The sequence below is a fragment of the Leopardus geoffroyi genome, chromosome A2 (genome assembly GCF_018350155.1).
Source record: "Leopardus geoffroyi isolate Oge1 chromosome A2, O.geoffroyi_Oge1_pat1.0, whole genome shotgun sequence".
NCBI lineage: Eukaryota > Metazoa > Chordata > Mammalia > Carnivora > Felidae > Leopardus > Leopardus geoffroyi.
Window position 1 is genome coordinate 61,999,121 of NC_059331.1, and position 17,654 is coordinate 62,016,774.

The following is a 17,654-nucleotide window of genomic DNA, read 5'->3' on the forward strand; positions in this document are numbered from 1 at the left end:
AAAACATTGAAAGATCTTTTTTTAATGAAGACTTCCAAGTGGAAAAAGAGAGTTTGTGATGGACTATTAGTTGGTACATTAAACCTTACAAGTTACTTAAAAGCTGACAAAGTAAAATATTTTTTTAAATATGGCACCAACTGCTGGATATTACTATGTCAACAGAAGACCACTAAAAGCTGGAGGTTTAAGTAAAAGCAGAAAACTTATAGACTGAACTTTGATCCAGGTAAGAGTGTGGGCTCCGGAGTTCGCCGAATCGAGGCCTGTCTCCCAGCCCTGCGAGTCCTACCTACTAGATAAATGTCTTCCAACAAGTAACTTCTGGGCACCTTGGTTTCTACATCTTTAAAAGCGGGGGGGAGTAAAGTCTGGATCACTAAGGCACTCAGTTCAGGGCCTGCCATGGTAAGTGCTCAGTGGACGAGTCCACTACCCTAGGTCATCAATCCTAAACGCATGCGTTTTCCTATTCCGGCATCTCTGGATCGGGGAGCGTCCCACAGCTGATGGCGCCCCACGGTTTACTTGGCCGTTTTTCCTTCTTTTGGGGTGTGTAACACGACGGTTTGTACCACAAGTGGATGGCACCTACTATATGGTAGCACACGGTGATATGGTATCAATCCTGGTAAATCTAGATTCCCAATATGTTCTCAGATTATCCTGAATATAGAATAACCGATTTGAAATCTAAAAAATTTCAAAGTATGAGCAAAATATTTCCAACACGTCACGAACAGAACAGTTTTGAGACCAATTCTTTTTGTAAAAAATGGTTTATCAATTCCGTTTTTGTATAAAACACAACGGGAGAAACCTAGCCAATCACCACACAAGCGCTGCCGCGTGGAAAGGTACTTTATCAAACTTTGAGCCTAAGAACGTACAAATGTCTCTTATCGTGTCTACAGTAATTGTCTAAGCTTTTCCATCTGCCTCTTTTAAAAACCCCCCATGTCCCCATTATTTCTTCTGTCTCGGTTACAGTACAATGACGGGAGGAAGGGGCTGGTTAAAACGATGCTCTACGCGGTTTTCTGCTGTCCCTTCTTTCCGATCAGAGACTTGTGGATGTGCGGGATCACACCTGGAAGGGAACAGAAACATATGAACGACTCTCCACGGGCACTCTCTCCACTTCGGGGCCTCCCTGGAGAGCAACTCCCCAGACATGAAGTCTGCCGATGGCCCTCTTCACCCACCCACCCATGCCAAGGCCTCCCTCTCTTGAGGTCTGGGAACCCCCCTAAAACTACATAAAACACCGCTTTTATGGACTTTGGGGAAGAGGAAGCATAGCTTTCAAGAGCTTCTCCAAAGGTGACCCGGAAGGGATTCAGGTGTTCATCTCACCTTCACTGACCCTGACTCACTCAATCACCTCAGCCCTGACTTTCAAGGGCATCACACAGAGCAGGTTCTCAGGATCATCTTTAAGACACCACTACAAGGGTATGGGAAATATTTAAAACCCCAGGTTTTAAGAATCATTTATGAGATTTAGACAAGGAATGTGCCAAACTAAAGCAGTGCTGTATCTGGCGATAGCATTTATTGGGATCAGAATATAAAGGAGCCTTTACTGTAACATAACAGACTCAACACTCCTGGAGTCCTGGAATCCTGGAGTCGAGGTCTGTATGAGTTCTAGGGTCACTGATCGAATGATGTCGGAACGGCCAACGGCCACGTGGGCGGGAGTGGGGATCCTACGTACCACCCCCGGCGATGGTTGCCTTGATGAGGGAGTCCAACTCTTCATCGCCGCGGATTGCGAGCTGCAGGTGGCGCGGGGTGATCCGCTTTACCTTGAGGTCCTTGGAGGCGTTACCCGCCAGCTCCAGCACCTGCAAAGCACCGTGAGACGGTGCATCAGAGGCTCAAGTGCGTGAGGCTCAGCGCAGACCTGCAGTTATAGCTACACAGACCTGTACGGTATCTGCACAGAAGACACGCAATGCATATGAGCCGGTAATGCGGGTTTCTTTTTCACATTTCTGATGCTTTCATAGGAATCTTGTTACTTCGCTAGGGTCTCTTATATTCATTTTCTGCAGGAGAGCTAGACCCCTGAGCAAGAACCCACTTCTCCAGAAAGAAGGGCAAGGGATAACACTATTTCCCTAGCCAAGATTCCAAATGCAAACATCGAGGAAAATCGTGATTTCAGTATGGCCCCATAGTCTATTTTTGTCCAGCCCTTAATGGACGGAACTTATTTCTTAGTACTTGTAGAAAAGTTTAAAAAATAATTTCTTATTCAGAGTTTTTAACATCACTGGGTCCTCTAATCTAGAGGCAATATACCAGAAGCCCTTTATTCTAGAATGGGAATTTTCAACTAAAACAATTCCAAAGTCCCAGCTGGCCATAAAAACTGCATTTCTAATTTGTTTTGTTTTGCCTCTACAGACTATACTGGCATTATAAAACCTTTGATGGAAGTCCTACAAAAAAAAACTCCACAGAGCCTCGCTTAAACAGAGCGGTGGGAAGTCCCCATGTATGTCAGAAGCAGCGGGGACCCCTGCTTCTTCCTCCCAAGACTCTGACCCATCTGGGCACCAGTATCTTTTGGAAGCTCCAAGTGACCCTAATGTGAAGCTACTGACTTTAGATTTCAGTATTTTCTTTGCATCCCACTATGACTAACACCCCAAACACAAATACCTGAAAATATGTTGACTGCTTACATAAATGCTCATGGCCTAATCTTAACCTAAAAACTTGTACTCAAAGTTCCCGGGAATAAAGAAAATGGGAGTCTGGATGAGACCTGGAACATTCTGAGTCAGAAGAATATGCCTCCACGTGATGAATGAAACGTGTACCTTCCTGAAAAGTCTGCCGCTCACCAAACACAAACTGGTGTAAGGCTGAAGGAGAAGGTGGGGTGGGGGGAGGCCCCGTGTCCCTGTCTCAGGACCTAACACCGTAGAAACTGCCTGGAGTGCAGGGACCAGATGAAGTTAATGAGATGACAGCATTAACAATTCACACACACCCCAAACTCCCACCTTTCAGTCCAGGTCCCCACCACACGATCGTGGGGAAGAACTTCCCTCTGTTTCTAACCGCCTGACCTGCTTGCTACTCATCCTGCCCTGACTGGGGCGGATAGTGCAGGGATGGGGGGCGGTCTTCAGGGGGTTCTCCTTACAAGTGGCTGGTCCATCACCCAGGTGTTAAGAATTTCACCCAATCAGCCCATCTTCCTGCAATGTCACACTGGCCAAGACTACGCAGTCTTGGCAGGCAGTCTACGCAGGCAACCACGCAGAGAAGAGGGTTCGTCTGCTCTTCCACCAGATTCCACCATCAGAATGGATGTGTAATGTACATCACCCTGGCAAACTCTGCCCCCCCCACCCCATCTTCAGGAAGAGATCATGATTTCAGTTCACAACCTCCCGCTGAAGGTTCACTTCCTTAGTAGCGGAGTACTGCAGGCACCAGACACCCATCACCTCCCGTAGACGTGGGGCTACGGACCCTGCCTTAACTCAGCATGAGCGCATCAAGGTCCTTCCCACACGGGGCTGGGTGCCACCAGGCTGGGTGCCGAGGAGGCGCCCCCTCCCCCGTGGGCTCTACCACTCCGCACCCGGCGCACCTGCCGGGACCGTGCACGACTGACCTCGGCCGTGAGGTACTCCAGGATCGCGGCGCTGTACACCGCGGCCGTGGCGCCGACCCTCCCGTGGCTCGTGGTGCGGGTCTTCAAGTGTCTGTGGATGCGGCCCACGGGAAACTGAAAGACAGAGCATCCAGGTGGGAGGCATGGCCTTACCAGCGCGCTACCGAGCGAGACCAAAGGCGGACCGTGAACTCACACGGATCAGAGAAGTCAGACCCACTTAACAAGGAACGGTTGCTAGCACCTGTGTGTCGCAGTAAGGGCCTAGAGGTCCCACCTCTGCCCTCCTGAGGAGAGACCCAGTTGGGGTGGGGGTGGGGGGGGGGGTCTGAGGAACTAGCTTCTGAAGACGGGCAGCCGGCACAGCACAGCCCAAGGAGGGGCCAGGTGTGTGCTGGTGCCAGACTTGACCCTTGACCCCTCTGCCCTCTGGGGCAGCCTCGCAGCCAGGGGATGGGGGTGGGAGTGGGGGGGGGGTGGGGTGGCCAGCTCCCGGCTCCCTCCCTGCGGCTGACAGCTATGCTAACTCTCCTGGGGACTCTCCGAGGACAGAACTTTCTCCAATGTGTCCTCAGGCATGTCGCCCCCATGGCCCCCTTCTCACGCACTTTCTGTGACCCTTCACCATGCCAGCACCACAACAGCTCAACCCCCACCCCCAAGCCTTCCCCCCTGCACCTGTCCTCGGAGCCTCACAGCAAACAACCCCACTCCAGCCCGTTCCCCGCTCTCCTTTCCAAAGGCAAAACTTAAAAGCAAATCCCGGACACCTAACTGTCCTGTCACCTGTTTTTTTTTTTTTTTTCAATTTTTTTGTAATGTTTATTTTTGAGAGAGAGAGAGAGAGAGAGAGACAGAGAGACAGAGCACGAGTGGGGGAGGGGCAGAGAGAGAGGGAGACACAGAATCCGAAGCAGGCTCCAGGCTGTCAGCACAGAGCCTCATGCGGGGCTCAAACTCACAAACTGCGAGATCATGACCTGAGCTGAAATCAGATGCTCAACCGATTGAACCACCCAGGCACCCCAAGTCCTGTCACCTGTTCTATTCTAACCCAACCTTGGCTTTTGCCATTGCTCTTAAAGGTAGGTGGTGGCACTTTAACTGCCAAATCCAGTAGCCATTTCTAGATCCAATCCTCAAGGACTCGAGCCTCTCTGTGCCCTCGGGCTGGTCCCCAGCCTTCCCGGGACTCCCAGGCTGCATGTGGGGTCCGCCCAAGGCCCCCTGTTCCCCTCTCGTCCTCTGTGACCAGACTCACTGCGGCACGAGCTCCCAAATTTACACATGTGATCTCAACTTTGTAATTCTTTTCATCACTCCTCTTGGAAAGAGGATTCAAATCTACAACTTGGAGACATTTTCCTGAGAATGTTTTGGTGGAACTTCAAATGACTCACCTTCAACTTCTCTCCTGACGCGTTCTTGCTACAACATAAACTCCTCTGATGCTGTGCTTCTAAGCCTTATAGAACCCCCGTGCCTCCCTGTCCATTCTCGGGAGGCACATGTGCCTTCTATTCCTTCTGCTGCACGGGGTTTAGGTGTGCCTACCTCAGTCCTAAAGCGCGGCACAGCCTCCGTCACCTGCCCTCATCACCTGCCCTCTCGCGGACAAGGGTCACTGTCGGTCACTGACGCCCCTGCCCCTGGCAATGCTCAGGGAGAGCCCAGCTAGTCACCCTCTAGGGGGAGTTCCCTCCACCTCCCCTCGGTGCCCCTGGCTCACGTCACTCTCCCGCTCCACAATGTTCAGTGGCTCCCCACCACCGCCAAGAAGAAAACCCAAACCTTACAGTCTGGCCTGCAAACCGTCCTGTTTCAAAGTCTCCTCCTCTAGGTAGGAGCGGTTCTCACTCATTCAGAAACACTGGAGTTTGTGGATCAAAGTTGCAACAACTCAAATGTGTGAAGTTTGAAAGTATTTAGTGTTTCAAGTGTATCACTCTGGCTCAAACTGAAGGAAGCTCAAGGGGAGACATCCAGGGGACGGGTGCACTGCCCAGTCCTCCCCCAAGCTCTGTGTCTGCCTCAGGGTGAACACACATGGCGCGGACCGTCCCCGGAAGACAAATCACGGCATACTTACTTTCATGGGGGCCAATTTATAACAAAAACAGGAACATAATGATAATCTAGAAATAACAGATTTTAAGAGCTCATTTAACACCGCTTCATAACTTGTTCTCATTTGGAAGAATCCAAAGTAAAAGACTGTTGCATTGGGATTTTAATTTTTGACCACTCACTCTCATTAAAAGGTCAGCGGTACAAGTATAATTTTGCAAGTAATGAAACATTTATGGGTCCTAAATTACAACAATGAAGAAAATAACCCAGTCGTGAATTATGACGGCATCAATTACCTGGAGCCCAGCTCTCTGCGAGCGAGACACTGCCTTAGCCTTGGCCTTCCCGCTGTCCTTTCCGGCTTTCCCTCCAGCCTAAGTGAAAGAGAAAAGAAAAAAAAAAAAAAAAAAAAAAAAAACCTCCAGATGAAGACTCGAAAATGCTGTTTCAAAAACATTTGGGAAACAATTTTCTCCACTTTTACTTCAGGTAGTTAAAAAATATACATTTGTAAGTGATCCCTTTCTTCAATTTCAAATATACGTGTGTTATATCATTATTTACTAATTTATGTAAATATGATGTCAAACCTTAAATTCTTAAATTGAGTTTTCTATAAGTTTGCCTATTTTTCTTGAATTTCACACCGAAGAATCTTCATCAAGTAAATGTAACTTTCATGCTCGAAATATTTCATAACGTAGTGATTTTTAAAAATATTAACATATCAGGGAGCCCGGGTAAGCTCAGTCGGTTAAGCTTCTGACCAGTTCAGGTCCTGATCTCATGGTTCGTGAGTTCGAGCCCCATGGCGGGCTCTCTGCTGTCAGTGTGGAGCCTGCTTGGGATCCTGTCCCTCTTTCCTTCCCTCTCCCACCACACTTTCTCTCTCTCAAAAATAAATAAGCATTAAAAAAACTGCAGAAACTTAAGAAAAAAAAAAGAAGTTAGCTCTTTTGGGAGAGAAAAAAGCACCTTAGAAGAAACCCAAAAATTAAACGCAGAATTAACATCCGGCCCACCAACTGCACTTTGGGGTCTCTACCCAAAGAACTGAAACCGGCAGAGGACTCAATGCAGCAACACACAGGCAAGTCCACAACAGCCTCAGGACAGAAAGGGCTCCAGGGCCTACTGAGGAACTAATGATCAACAAAAGGGGGTGTACACACACCATGGAACAGCATTTGGCTATATAAAGGAAATTGTGGTACGCCCTATGCCAGATAAACTGAAGATGTGATGCTAAGTGAAATAAACCAGTCCCAAAAGGACACATGTTGTAGGATTCCTCTTAAATGAGGTACCTAGTCAAAAATCAGAAGTGGAGGGGCGCCTGGGTGGCTCAGTCGGTTAAGCGCCCGACTTCGGCTCAGGTCACGATCTTGCGGTCCGTGAGTTCGAGCCCCACGTCGGGCTCTGTGCTGACCGCTCAGAGCCTGGAGCCTGTTTCAGATTCTGTGTCTCCCTCTCTCTGACCCTCCCCCGTTCATGCTCTGTCTCTCTCTGTCTCAAAAATAAAGAAACGTTAAAAAAAAATTAAAAAAAAAAAAAAATCAGAAGTGGGGGGGCAGCTGGGGGGCTCAGTCGTTAAGCGGTGACTTCGGCCCAGGTCATGATCTCCCAGCTGGGGAGTTGCAGCCCCACATCGGGCTCTGTCTGTGCTGACAACTCAGAGCCTGGAACCTGCTTTGAATTCTGTGTCCCTCTCTCACTTTGCCCTTTTCCCACTCACGCTCTGTCTCACTCTCTCAAGAATAGACGAACATTAAAAAATTAAAAAAAAAAAAAAAATCAGAGGGGGAGAAAGTACAATGGTAGTTGCAGGAGACTGGAGACAGGGTTGGAATGGAGAGTTACTCACTTTGGGAAGAAGTTTTGGAGGTGACTGGCAGTGACGGCTGCATAACAGTGTTAAATGTCCTTAACATCAGTAATTGCACATTAAAGATGGCTAAAACGGCAAGTTTTAGTATGTATATTTAAAAAAAAAAAGAACCACTTACACTAAAAGGGTTAAACAAATCCTACTATCAATAGATAGTAAAAAACAAAACAAAACAAAAAAAAAACAAAAAACCTCAGGCACCTGAGTGGGTCAGTCGAGGGAGCAACTTTTTTTTCTCTTAATTTTTAAAAATATGTTTATTTTTGAAAGGGAGTACGTAAGCAAGGGATGGGCAGGGGGAAGGGGCCAACTCTTGATTTCAGCTCCCAGGGTCATGGGATCAAGCCCCAAGCGGGGGGCTCTGCTCTGAGCATGAAGCTTACTTGGGTCTCTATCTCTCTCTCTCTCCCCCTCCCTCAACTGTACTCACTCTGTCTCAAATAACTAATTAAATAGGAGCACCTGGGTGACTCAGTCAATTAAACGTCCTGCTCTTGATTTTTGGCTCAGGTCATGATCTCAGTTTGTGAGACTGAGCCTCATGCTGGGCTCTGCACTGACCGTGCAGAGCCCGCTTAGGATTCTCTCTGCCCTTCCCCCACCACCCCCCTCGTGTGTGTGTGTGTGTGTGTGTGTGTGTGTGTGTGTGTGTGTGTGTGTGTGTGTTAGTATTCTCTCATATTGATTGATAGATAGATAAATACTTGGCTGGTTGAGGTTTAAAACAAGAAAAACAAAAAAGTAATCCTGCCAGGACTTGCCTACGGTTTTGCTCACAGCTTGTTTTTCCCACACTGCAATTCTCTTTTATTCCTGAATAAAATCATTTTTTGTTGGTAAGGTCAATCAATGAATGAAAAGTAAACCAAACTTGCTGGATGCCTCGGTGGTTCGGCTGGACATCCAACTTTTGATTTTGGCTCATGGTTCATGGGTTCAAGCCCCATGAACCTGTGCTGAGCACGGAGCCTGCCTGGGATTCTCTCTCTCTCAAAATAAATAAATAAACATTAAAAAAAAAAAAAATACTCAACGGGCACCTGGGTGGCTTAGTCAGTTAAGCGTCTGACTTCCACTCAGGTCATGATCTCGGGGTTTGTGGGTTCAAGCCCCGCGTTGGACACTGTGCCGACAGCTCAGAGCCTGGAGCCTGCTTTGGATTCTGTGTCTCCCTCTCTCTCTGCCCCTCCTCCACACACACTGTCTCTCAAAAATAAAAATAAAACGTTAAAAAAAATTAAAAATTAAAAAAATAAATATTAAAAATTCTTTCACATAAAAAAAGGAAAATATTATGCAGCCATTTCAACAAATGAGACAAAGATATGTGTCATAAACACCCACAAAACTCTTAAGTGGAAAAGGCAAAGTATGTACCAGTGCAGGGAGCTTTTCCTTACATAAACATGGGGTCTTCTATGCAGAGTATGTGTGCACACAGATTTCCAGAAGAACACACAATATGTTAGAAAAGCTATTTGCCTCTGGCGGGGGGGGGCGGGGGAATACCAAGAATCTGACTTGAGAGAGAAACTACTGTTTTCTTTGGACTGTTTAATTTTACCATTTAAGTCTATTATGGCTTCCCTGTTTAAAAAAAAAAAAAAAAAACTGGTTTACAAGACGGACAAGCTGTTCAAGGATCTACATTTTCGAAGCAGAGGATAAGCAATGAAATGGCATATCCCCTTTATAATGTTTTTCTTAAAATTTTTAAGCTAAAAAAAAATCAACTGCACATAGCCCCCCCCCCCCCCCCCCCAATTGCACGCCTCAGGTGATTTAATGTTTATTTCCCGGAACGACATAAAAAAAAAAAAAAAAAATACAGGTCTTGGCACGTATTAGAAGCAGGAAAAAAGTTTAAGAACAAATTCCTATGTTTTTCACATTTAGCACTTTAGCAGGAGACAGTGATTTAAGTTTAACAGAGGGGACTGAGAAGCTCTAGGTTTCTACAGGATGCCTTGTATGTTTTAATAATTTCTGATCACACGGATATACGATAAAAAGGTTTTTGTAGAATTTTTTGATTTCTGAATTTGGCTTACATAACACATTCCCACTTCTTCCTCAAGTACAGAAATTGTTTCAGCTCTATCTGTCCCGGAATAAAATGTAAAAACCTTTCAACAGGCGCCGGAATCTAAAATCACAATCACCGTGCCTCCAGGGCCGAATCAGGAAATAAGAACTAGTTACCAATCCAAAGCCACCAAACCGCAAAAGCCCGAATTGACTCTTCATAGGCAACTTCAGCCTGTGTCCAATCCATCCTGTTTACTGTCTGATTTGCTTTTTAAGGAGGCAGGCGTGAAATCACGGTTTTAAGAACAACAGACGTCATGACTCTGCCAGGTGTGGGGGCCGCGGTCACCTTCCGGACACCAGCCACCAAGTTGCCCGGCGCTCCGCCCGGGTCAGCTCGCACTCGAGAAGCCAGCGGACGATTCGGCCCCGAATTGGGCACGTCCACTCCCCGCAGCTGCCGCGGGTCCGCATCCCGGGGGCGGAGAGGTCACCGGCCGGGGTCCGCATCCCGGGAAGGGAGGGGGCACATGTCGGGGGTCCGCGTCCCGGGGGCATAAGGGACACCTGTCGGGGGTCCGCGTCTCGGGGAGGAAGGGGCCCGGCCGGTGGTCCGCGTCCCGGGGGCCGAGGGAACATCGGCTTGGGGTCCGCGCCCCGGAGAACGAGGGAGCGCCGGACGGGGGTCCCTCCCAGCCGGACACCGGGTCTCCTTCCAGCAGGGCACCTGCTCCCGGAGCCCCGACGTCAGCATCCCAACAACTAGCTGACAAGTCTCTGCCGCCGCTATTTTTAGATCCCGCGTCCAACCCGTAATTTTAGCTGCTTGGTGGAGGGACGCAGGTCTGAGGCACCGCGCCGGGGGACACAGGGAGCGCCCACCCACCCGGGACGCAGGCCGGCCGCAGGGCCCTCTCCCCGCGCTCCACGCCGGCGCCACAGCGGGCGAGGCGGCACCGCGCAGCCTCAACAGGTAGCGCCACTCGCCGCCGCCCGCCCGGTCGCTGCCCTCACCATGGTCTCGGCCGCTCCCGCCCTCGCTCCCGCCGAGCCGCCGCCGAGCCGCCGCCCCGCAGCACCGACCACCGCCGCCGCCGCCGCCGCCGCAGCCGCCGCCGGAGCCCGGACAATAACCGGGACCCGCTTCGCGCCGCCCCGACCAATCCCCACTCTCCTTGCTAATTTGAACCCCGGCGGCCGCCCAATCGCACGCCCCCTTCTAGTCAGGCCCCGCCCCCGGCACCACCTCCCTAACGGCTGTTTGTTTTTGCACACGGCACACGGGGGCGGGGCCTCCAGCCCCGACAAGGACCGCCCTTCGTGCGAGCGGGGGCGGGGCCACGCGCCGCTCTCCGCCTGTCTCCAAGGCTCGGGCCAGATGAATGGAGGGGCGGACCAATGAGGACGGACGGCTGGCAGAACTCAGCCAATGAGAACCTTGCCCGCGAGCAGGGGAGGCGGGTTGCCGGGAACGACAGCGGGGTTAGCCAATGTGTGGGGTGACTGGAGGTGGTGGCCGCTTTCCCGCGCGTTCTCTGCGGGGAGTAGTCTCTGAGTTGCGCTCTGGGCGGAAGTGGCGGTGGGCGTCGCCCGCGCGCGCGCCTTCTCGCGAGCCTGTGGCTCTCAGGGGCGTCCAAGCGCCGAGACTAGGGGAAGCGGTCGACCTTCTCAGGACGGGCCCCGCAGGGATGTTCCTGTCTTTTCCTTCTGCCGCGTCCGGCATCAGCCTTTGTCCCCTCGCCGCCCTCTCCGAAGCCGCAGGCGCCCTCTTCCCGGCGCTCCCGCCCGGGGTTCGTGCGTGCGCGCAGGGCAGGGACGTGGGGCGAGCGGAGGGGAGGGGGAGCGCCCGCACCGCCGGTCGGGACCCCACAGATTCCCGTGGGGGCTTCCTCATGCAGTCCGGGTGGTCCCGGTGCGGGCGGGGGTGGCGGAGAGGAGGGCATCCTGCAACCCCGAGTCCGGCTCCAGAGCATGTTCCCGCCGCGCCCGGGCGCCCTCCCCGCGCCCCCGGCCCACCCTCAGCGCTCACCTGCAGACCCCGGTTCTCCCTGCGCCCTCGGTGACTCCCTTGCTCTCCGAGCTCAACTGAGATCTTGGCCGTTCCCCCACCCCCACCCCCAGCGCTCACCTGCAGACCCTGGCCTTCCAACACGCCGGGGGGGACGGGGGGAACGCAAACTCGCGCAGCTCTGAGCGCTGGCTCGGGCGGTGCGGCCCGTGGGGACACCTGACCTCGAGCCCTCGCTCCCTGGCTGCGTGGTCCGCGCAGGGCACCGCGTATGCCCACGCCTGTGTGGTCATTAAATCTGTCCGCAAGAGTGCCCACCGCGCAGCGTTGGGGTGAGCGCTCATTCAGCAACCTAGGAGGAAGCGTCCTGTTCCTAGCACGGGGTCATGTCCGATACACGGTCACTTAGGTCACTTCTTTCCTTAACCGCCAGTTCATTCCGTCGCCCCTCGGCTCTCAAGTCCTTGATTCAGAGTGGAGGACAGTGCAGTTAGGGTGACAGACACTGGTGCTCATCACAAACAGTAGTGATTCGCCTCCCCATCTCTGCATCCTGTTTAGAGCTGGGAGAACTAGATGGAGATTGAGGCCCACAGACAGAAGAAAATCGGGTGGGAACTTTACCGCATTTGTAAAAAGAAAACCTGCCTATTACCAATTTTATAAAGGACGTGTGTCGGCGAATCAAGTCTGGTTTCCAGTGAACCAGGGCTGCAGAGCGGGTGGCATGGGCTCACAAAGACCAGCCTAACCAGGGAACTGTAGGAATTAGCATCTACAAGTGATAAACTACCACACATGTCGTGTTATTCAACCTGCAGGATTTAACCTGGTCAGATAACAGTATATGGTTCTCAAAGTGTGGTCCCTACACAGCAGCATTGGGGTCCCCTGGAATTGTTGCAAGTGCAGGTTCTGATGCCCAACCCATACCCACTGAGTGGGAAACTGTGGGTGGGCCCATCAGGCCCCCCAGGGGATCTGTGTGCCCTACAATTTGAGAATAAGCTTCACGCATAGTCACAGAGGCACCTTTGCATCAGCAGCTGAGTGTTGACTGGTCGCTGCTCAGCAGTCTTCTAGGGAATTGTGCTTGGCCAGAGGGAACAGCACGGCCCAGGGATCAGTGCTGTGGGGGCAGCCAATCACCAGCCACCAGTGGGTGTGAGGTAATGGTGCCTGGCTTTTTTGCCTTACTCTGACTCGACTCTGAAGAGCCTTTCCATTTCAGAGTCTGCTGTGTGATTGACACCGACCCGCTTGAACTGCATTGCTGTTCAACATCGCCATTATATTTAATGCTTTCTTCATTTTCTCATAGTAATGTCACCAGGAGCCACCCACAGTGAACCCCATGAAGGCAAATCCCCATGTCCAAGTCTGTTTCCTGGGACACCTGACTCCACACAATGGCTCTTCTTCGCAAAATTGTAATTTTTTGAGTCAACAATACATTTACACGGACAGGGTCCTCCTATACCAGACATCCATTTCCCCAATGTTGCCAGGGAAATGACCGTGTTTTAGCTTCTCGAGTAGAAAGCCTTCATGATTACATGATTACTACACAGATTCCAGGAGTTTTACCCCTGTGTTCAATCTTAAATTCACTTTAACATGGAGATACTCTCCAAAATATTATCAAGAAATCTTCTTTTGGCCACTCTTGGAAAGGACAGCCAAATTCTCCTGGGAAGGCCTGGAGTGTGGCCTTGGCGGGTGCTTGGCAAGGTCCACTGTGGGCTTAATGACCGTAAGAATGACTGTGCCCACAGCCCTACTCTAGAATGCGCCCTCGATTCGATGTCAGGCCCTGGCCCTTGGCGGGTGGGTGAGAACAGCTTTTAGGGGAAGCAAGAGCTGGCTCCCGCCAAGTGTAGCCTCCAAAGGCTCACTGGCAGGTGCAGTGCAGAAACACAGCAGTGAGTTCCCCACAGACTTGTTTCATCCTGGGTCCCATCCACAAGAGAACACCTGAGCTGCCAGAGGGTTTGGCAGAGTGAAGCACGTACATCCAAAGCAAGTTTGTAGCACCCCCACCCCCAAAAGGTGTGGTGTCAGCTGGGCAGACAAATGAGAGCCCTCCTGCCCTGATGAGTCACTAGCCTGAGTGATATCCCCAGCTGGGTTTTCATAGCCAGGGAATAGCAGCTGCCGCACTAGAACATTCCACATTGCTGACAGCAGCTCTCCTGGCCTTGGAGGACTGCCGTCTGCCTGTCTTTCTGAGAACCTAACGTGCGTTCTTCTTGCATTATTTATTCTTGAGGGTGGGGAGCCTGCCTTTGTATTCTGAACTGTGTGTGCATTCTAGGGACACAATGTATATATTCATCAAGGCTTGCTCTGAGCTCCAAGCCAAAGCTTAAAGGTAGGAAACAACTACCTTTGCTTCCTGTTGTTACGGTCGGGGAAACACTGTATGTCACAGAATCAAACACAAACACACACAAAAACAAACAAAAAAAAACAAAAAATTTTCATGTTCCTAAACTGAACAAGAGTCTCATAACACGAAATCAAAATCGAAGGGCAACTAGATCCCCCAGGGTGAGCATTCCTTCATTTAATGACTTACTTGGAAAGGCAAGTTGTTTGCCTGAAAGGAAATATGAAATGGATCAGAAATGCAGCAATCTCTCCATTTATCAGAGTTCACGAAATAGAGACACTCTTCTCTCAACTTCAGAGGCTCAAAAGGTTTTGTTTTACCACCAGGGAGGATGCATTTGCCTGAGTCTGAATCAAGCCTAAAGTAATGAAACATTAGTTTTCAATTCCATTTCTGCATGGGGGCTGTTGGCTTGGTGGCACAATGTAATAATAACGTGTTAATTTAAATCCCAGTTAGTTGACATGTAGTGTAATAACGATTGCAGGAATAGAATGCAGTGATTCATCACTTACACACAACACCCAGTGCTCATCCCAACAGGTGCACCTCACCCATCTAGCCTATCCCCCCCACCTCCCCCCAGCAACAGTTCTCTGTATTTAAGAGTCTCTTACTGTTTGTTTCCCTATCTGTTTTTATCTTATTTTTCCTTCCCTTCCCCTATGTTCATCTGTTTTGTATCTCAAATTCCACATACCTAACATGGATTTTTTTTTATCATTGAACACTTTTTTCAATATATACATAAATGTGGTAGGCACTTAACTGCTGAGATTTAAAAAAAATTAGGGCACCTGGGAGGCTCAGTTGAGCGTCCAACGTCAGCTCAGGTCATGATCTCACGGTTCAGGAGTTGGAGCCCCGCATTGGGCTCTGTGCTGACAGCGCAAAGCCTGCTTGGGATTCTCTCCCTTGCTCTCTGCCCCTCTCCTGCTTGCATGTGCTCTCTCTCCCCCTCTCTCTTTCTCTCTTTCCAAATAAATAAACTTCAAAAAAGTTTTTAAATTATCAAGTTTTTTCAAAAGGTAGTATATTCTTTAACAGTATTGGGTTTGGAGAAAGAGAGAACATTTCATTTCTGTTTCTTTACAGTGATTCTCCACTGTTCACATGTGTCAAACAGAGTATGAATTAATGTTTATAATAAAACAAAGTGTAAGAAAGTGTAGAGGTTATAATCGCTAAAAAGATGCCCACAGATTAAGAGGCGCTTAGTAAATGGGCAAATGGCAGGGCAATTTTGAGGGTGGGACCGTCCAGGGGGGCTTCCTGGCAGTCTGGGGAGTAGGAAGGTAGGGAAGCCGGGAAAAGGCCCCAGTGGGGGCCAAGCCCTCTCCTACAACTTCAGTCCATCCTCCCCAGCTTCTGGCTTGTGGAGCAGCCCCGGGAATCCTGATGGACACCCAAGTAACAGACCACTGCCCTTTCTTACTTAACTTGGCTATTTCTTAGTTTGACACCTAGGATGCAAAAACCATAAAATAGCATAAACGGGCTATTTTCAAGTCCACTAGCTCGTCTCACTGGGTTGGTAGGAAGTACCTGTCTGGCCCCAGTCCACTCCTGCAGTGTGACTCTGGGCCCATCTGTGTCCCCGCCAGGGAAACCCGATTTTCACACAGGGTGCTGCAGATGCTCCCGGTTGAGTGGGGCTCAGCCTGATCCAAGACCACAGCATTTTATTTCTTGGCCACTGATAGAAATGAACCAAATCGGCACCTTTCTCTTTTTAACTTTAGGGAAATATTTTAATTTTGTTCTGAGATACCATACCCTGAAGGCATTGGTGAGTGTGACCCGGCCCTTCTACGTCCGCCTGCCTTTCTGCAGGAGCCCTACGAAGTTCTGGAAGGCTCAGTGGAGCACGCGCGGGCTCCTGGCATGGGAGTGGGACCGCAGCGAAGAGAACCGGTGTAGATGTGGACTCATTCCCGCCGCGGACTAGCTTAGAGGCCGTACCTGGGCCCGCTGAGGTGTATACCGATCACCGGTGAGGTCTACGCGAACTTTCCTCCTGCGTGGGGAATACGGCCTCCTGCGAGGAGTGAAGCCTGCTTTGGCTGATGTCTGGTTCCTAGCTGCGGAGACTGGGGCGCTCGGCCCCCAGGGGCGCCCCTCCATAGCCTCCGAAGCGGGAAGCGCGGGCGAGGAGCCTCGGCACCCGGTCCACCTGCCGGAGGCCCGGAGCAGGTGCGCTCGCGCCCTCCCGGAACCCAGGGCGCGAAGAGCGGCGCAGGAGGACGGGCGGAATGGGTTCCCAGCGGCTTCCCGCCTCTGCCGCCCCCGCTGGGCTCTGGGGACAGGCGCCTGGGGATCTGAGGTAGAGCGGTTGGTCCCCGAGGAGGGAGGTGCTCCTGCGCCCCCGCGCGGCCTCGCGGCCTGGCCTCCGGAGAGCAGGGCGCGGGACTTGGCTCCCCCACGTCTCCCGAAGCCCCCCAGTCTTCTGGCTGCCCGTCCGGGGGCGCCGCGGACCTTGTGCTCCGCAGCCGGTGCGCTAGCTTAGCGCGTGGGGCTCGCTGTCTGTCGAGCGCTAAGATTCCGGCTGCGGCCGCCAGGGGGCTTCTCTGGACACCAGACTGTCGCGGGGCCTCAAGTTTGTGTCCGATACTTGCCCAGGGCCACACTGTTAGTGTGTGACACAGGCAGGGACAGAAGCCAGCTCAGGGTTCCCGAAAAGCAGCTCGCGGGGCGGCGGCGGCACCTGCGCGCCCGCGGAGGCGCCCCCGAGGGGTCAGAGTGCGGCCTTGCACCTGCGGCAGCTCCTGGGAAGTGGCCCGGGACCCTGGGCAAAGGCGGGGGACCCGGCCTCCCCGGGAAGGGCTGCGGACGCTGCGAGCGGGTGTGGGTGGAGCTGCGGGCAGTCGAGGCACAGGGTTACAGGGTAAAGCCAGTCTGGGACCTCCTCCGCCATCCTGGGTGTCTTTTGTTTTCCTGCAGCGGACATTCCCGGCCCTTCACCCACCTTCTCTCTGTGCCCCGCGATACCGCAGGCCACTGGTTCCCATCCCCGACTCAGGAGGGTCCCTTGGGGCACTTACAGAGGTAGAGCAAAGCTCACAGAACACCACGTGCGTGTCCCCGAGACTCTGATGCAGGGGTCCCGGGTGGTGCCTGGGCATCAGTGCTCTGCTCCCCCAGCGGTTCTGTGGCTCGGGGACACGGCCAGGGACTCAAGTCCCAGGGACACTGTGTGGGTGGGTGCAGGGGCCATCTCGTGGCCGGGGCCTCTAACTCATCCGGAAGAACCCGGGGCGCTGGGGGATGACACGCCCTGCTAGTCCCTTGACCCCATCCCTCACATCCAACAAGACGGCCATCGGGGTCAAGACCACTTCCCCGCCACACTGGTGCTCACCCGCCTCACCTTGTCACCCGCTGGCCTTTTCTCGAGGCGCCGCTGCTGGCAGCCAGTGGGATGTGTACTTTTACTTTTGCTTGGACAAGAATCCAACTTCTAATACGATGGATATCAGCTGACCCAGGCCTCCCAGATAAAAGCTCCTGGGGGAGCCTCTGGTAAGTGTACAGGGGCTTCCTCAGACCAAAGGTTTAGGAAGCATGACTGGGATCTAGGGACTGAGCATTGGTCTTTTTCCTTTAAGGTGGGGTAAGGCTGCTCCCCACC

General features: G+C 51.8%; 1 protein-coding gene and 1 long non-coding RNA gene across 4 annotated transcripts; one reads left to right on the forward strand and one right to left on the reverse strand.

The window, feature by feature from the left end:
- Nucleotides 1-760: 760 nt before the first annotated feature.
- On the reverse strand, nt 761-12,920 carry LOC123606159 (histone H2A.V). Of its 3 annotated transcripts, none has more exons than XM_045494181.1 (5): nt 12,843-12,920; nt 6,007-6,084; nt 3,641-3,754; nt 1,721-1,850; nt 761-1,090 (listed from the first exon to the last, which is right to left on the reverse strand). In XM_045494181.1, the coding sequence occupies exons 1-5, from the start codon at nt 12,903-12,905 to the stop codon at nt 1,029-1,031; spliced, it is 447 nt and encodes a 148-aa protein (XP_045350137.1). In that variant the 5' UTR covers nt 12,906-12,920; the 3' UTR covers nt 761-1,028. The 3 variants fall into 3 exon arrangements, with proteins under 3 accessions (XP_045350137.1, XP_045350138.1, XP_045350139.1); XM_045494182.1 differs by lacking the exon at nt 12,843-12,920 and adding an exon at nt 10,641-10,934; XM_045494183.1 differs by lacking the exon at nt 3,641-3,754.
- Nucleotides 11,064-13,207, forward strand: LOC123606160. Its single transcript, XR_006716130.1, has 2 exons — nt 11,064-12,245; nt 12,956-13,207. It is a non-coding gene; the product is annotated as an uncharacterized LOC123606160 (long non-coding RNA).
- Nucleotides 13,208-17,654: the final 4,447 nt, after the last annotated feature.

Bases quoted from the DNA above. Each gene is read 5' to 3' on its own strand.
- LOC123606159 (XM_045494181.1), bottom strand. From the start codon at position 12,905: ATGCAGTTCAAGCGGGTCGGTGTCAATCACACAGCAGACTCTGAAATG. The intron at 3,755-6,006 runs GTAATTGATGCC...TCTGTCTTTCAG, and splicing joins CGCAGAGAGCTGGGCTCCAG to TTTCCCGTGGGCCGCATCCA. The intron at 1,851-3,640 runs GTCAGTCGTGCA...GGTGCTTTGCAG, and splicing joins TGGAGTACCTCACGGCCGAG to GTGCTGGAGCTGGCGGGTAA.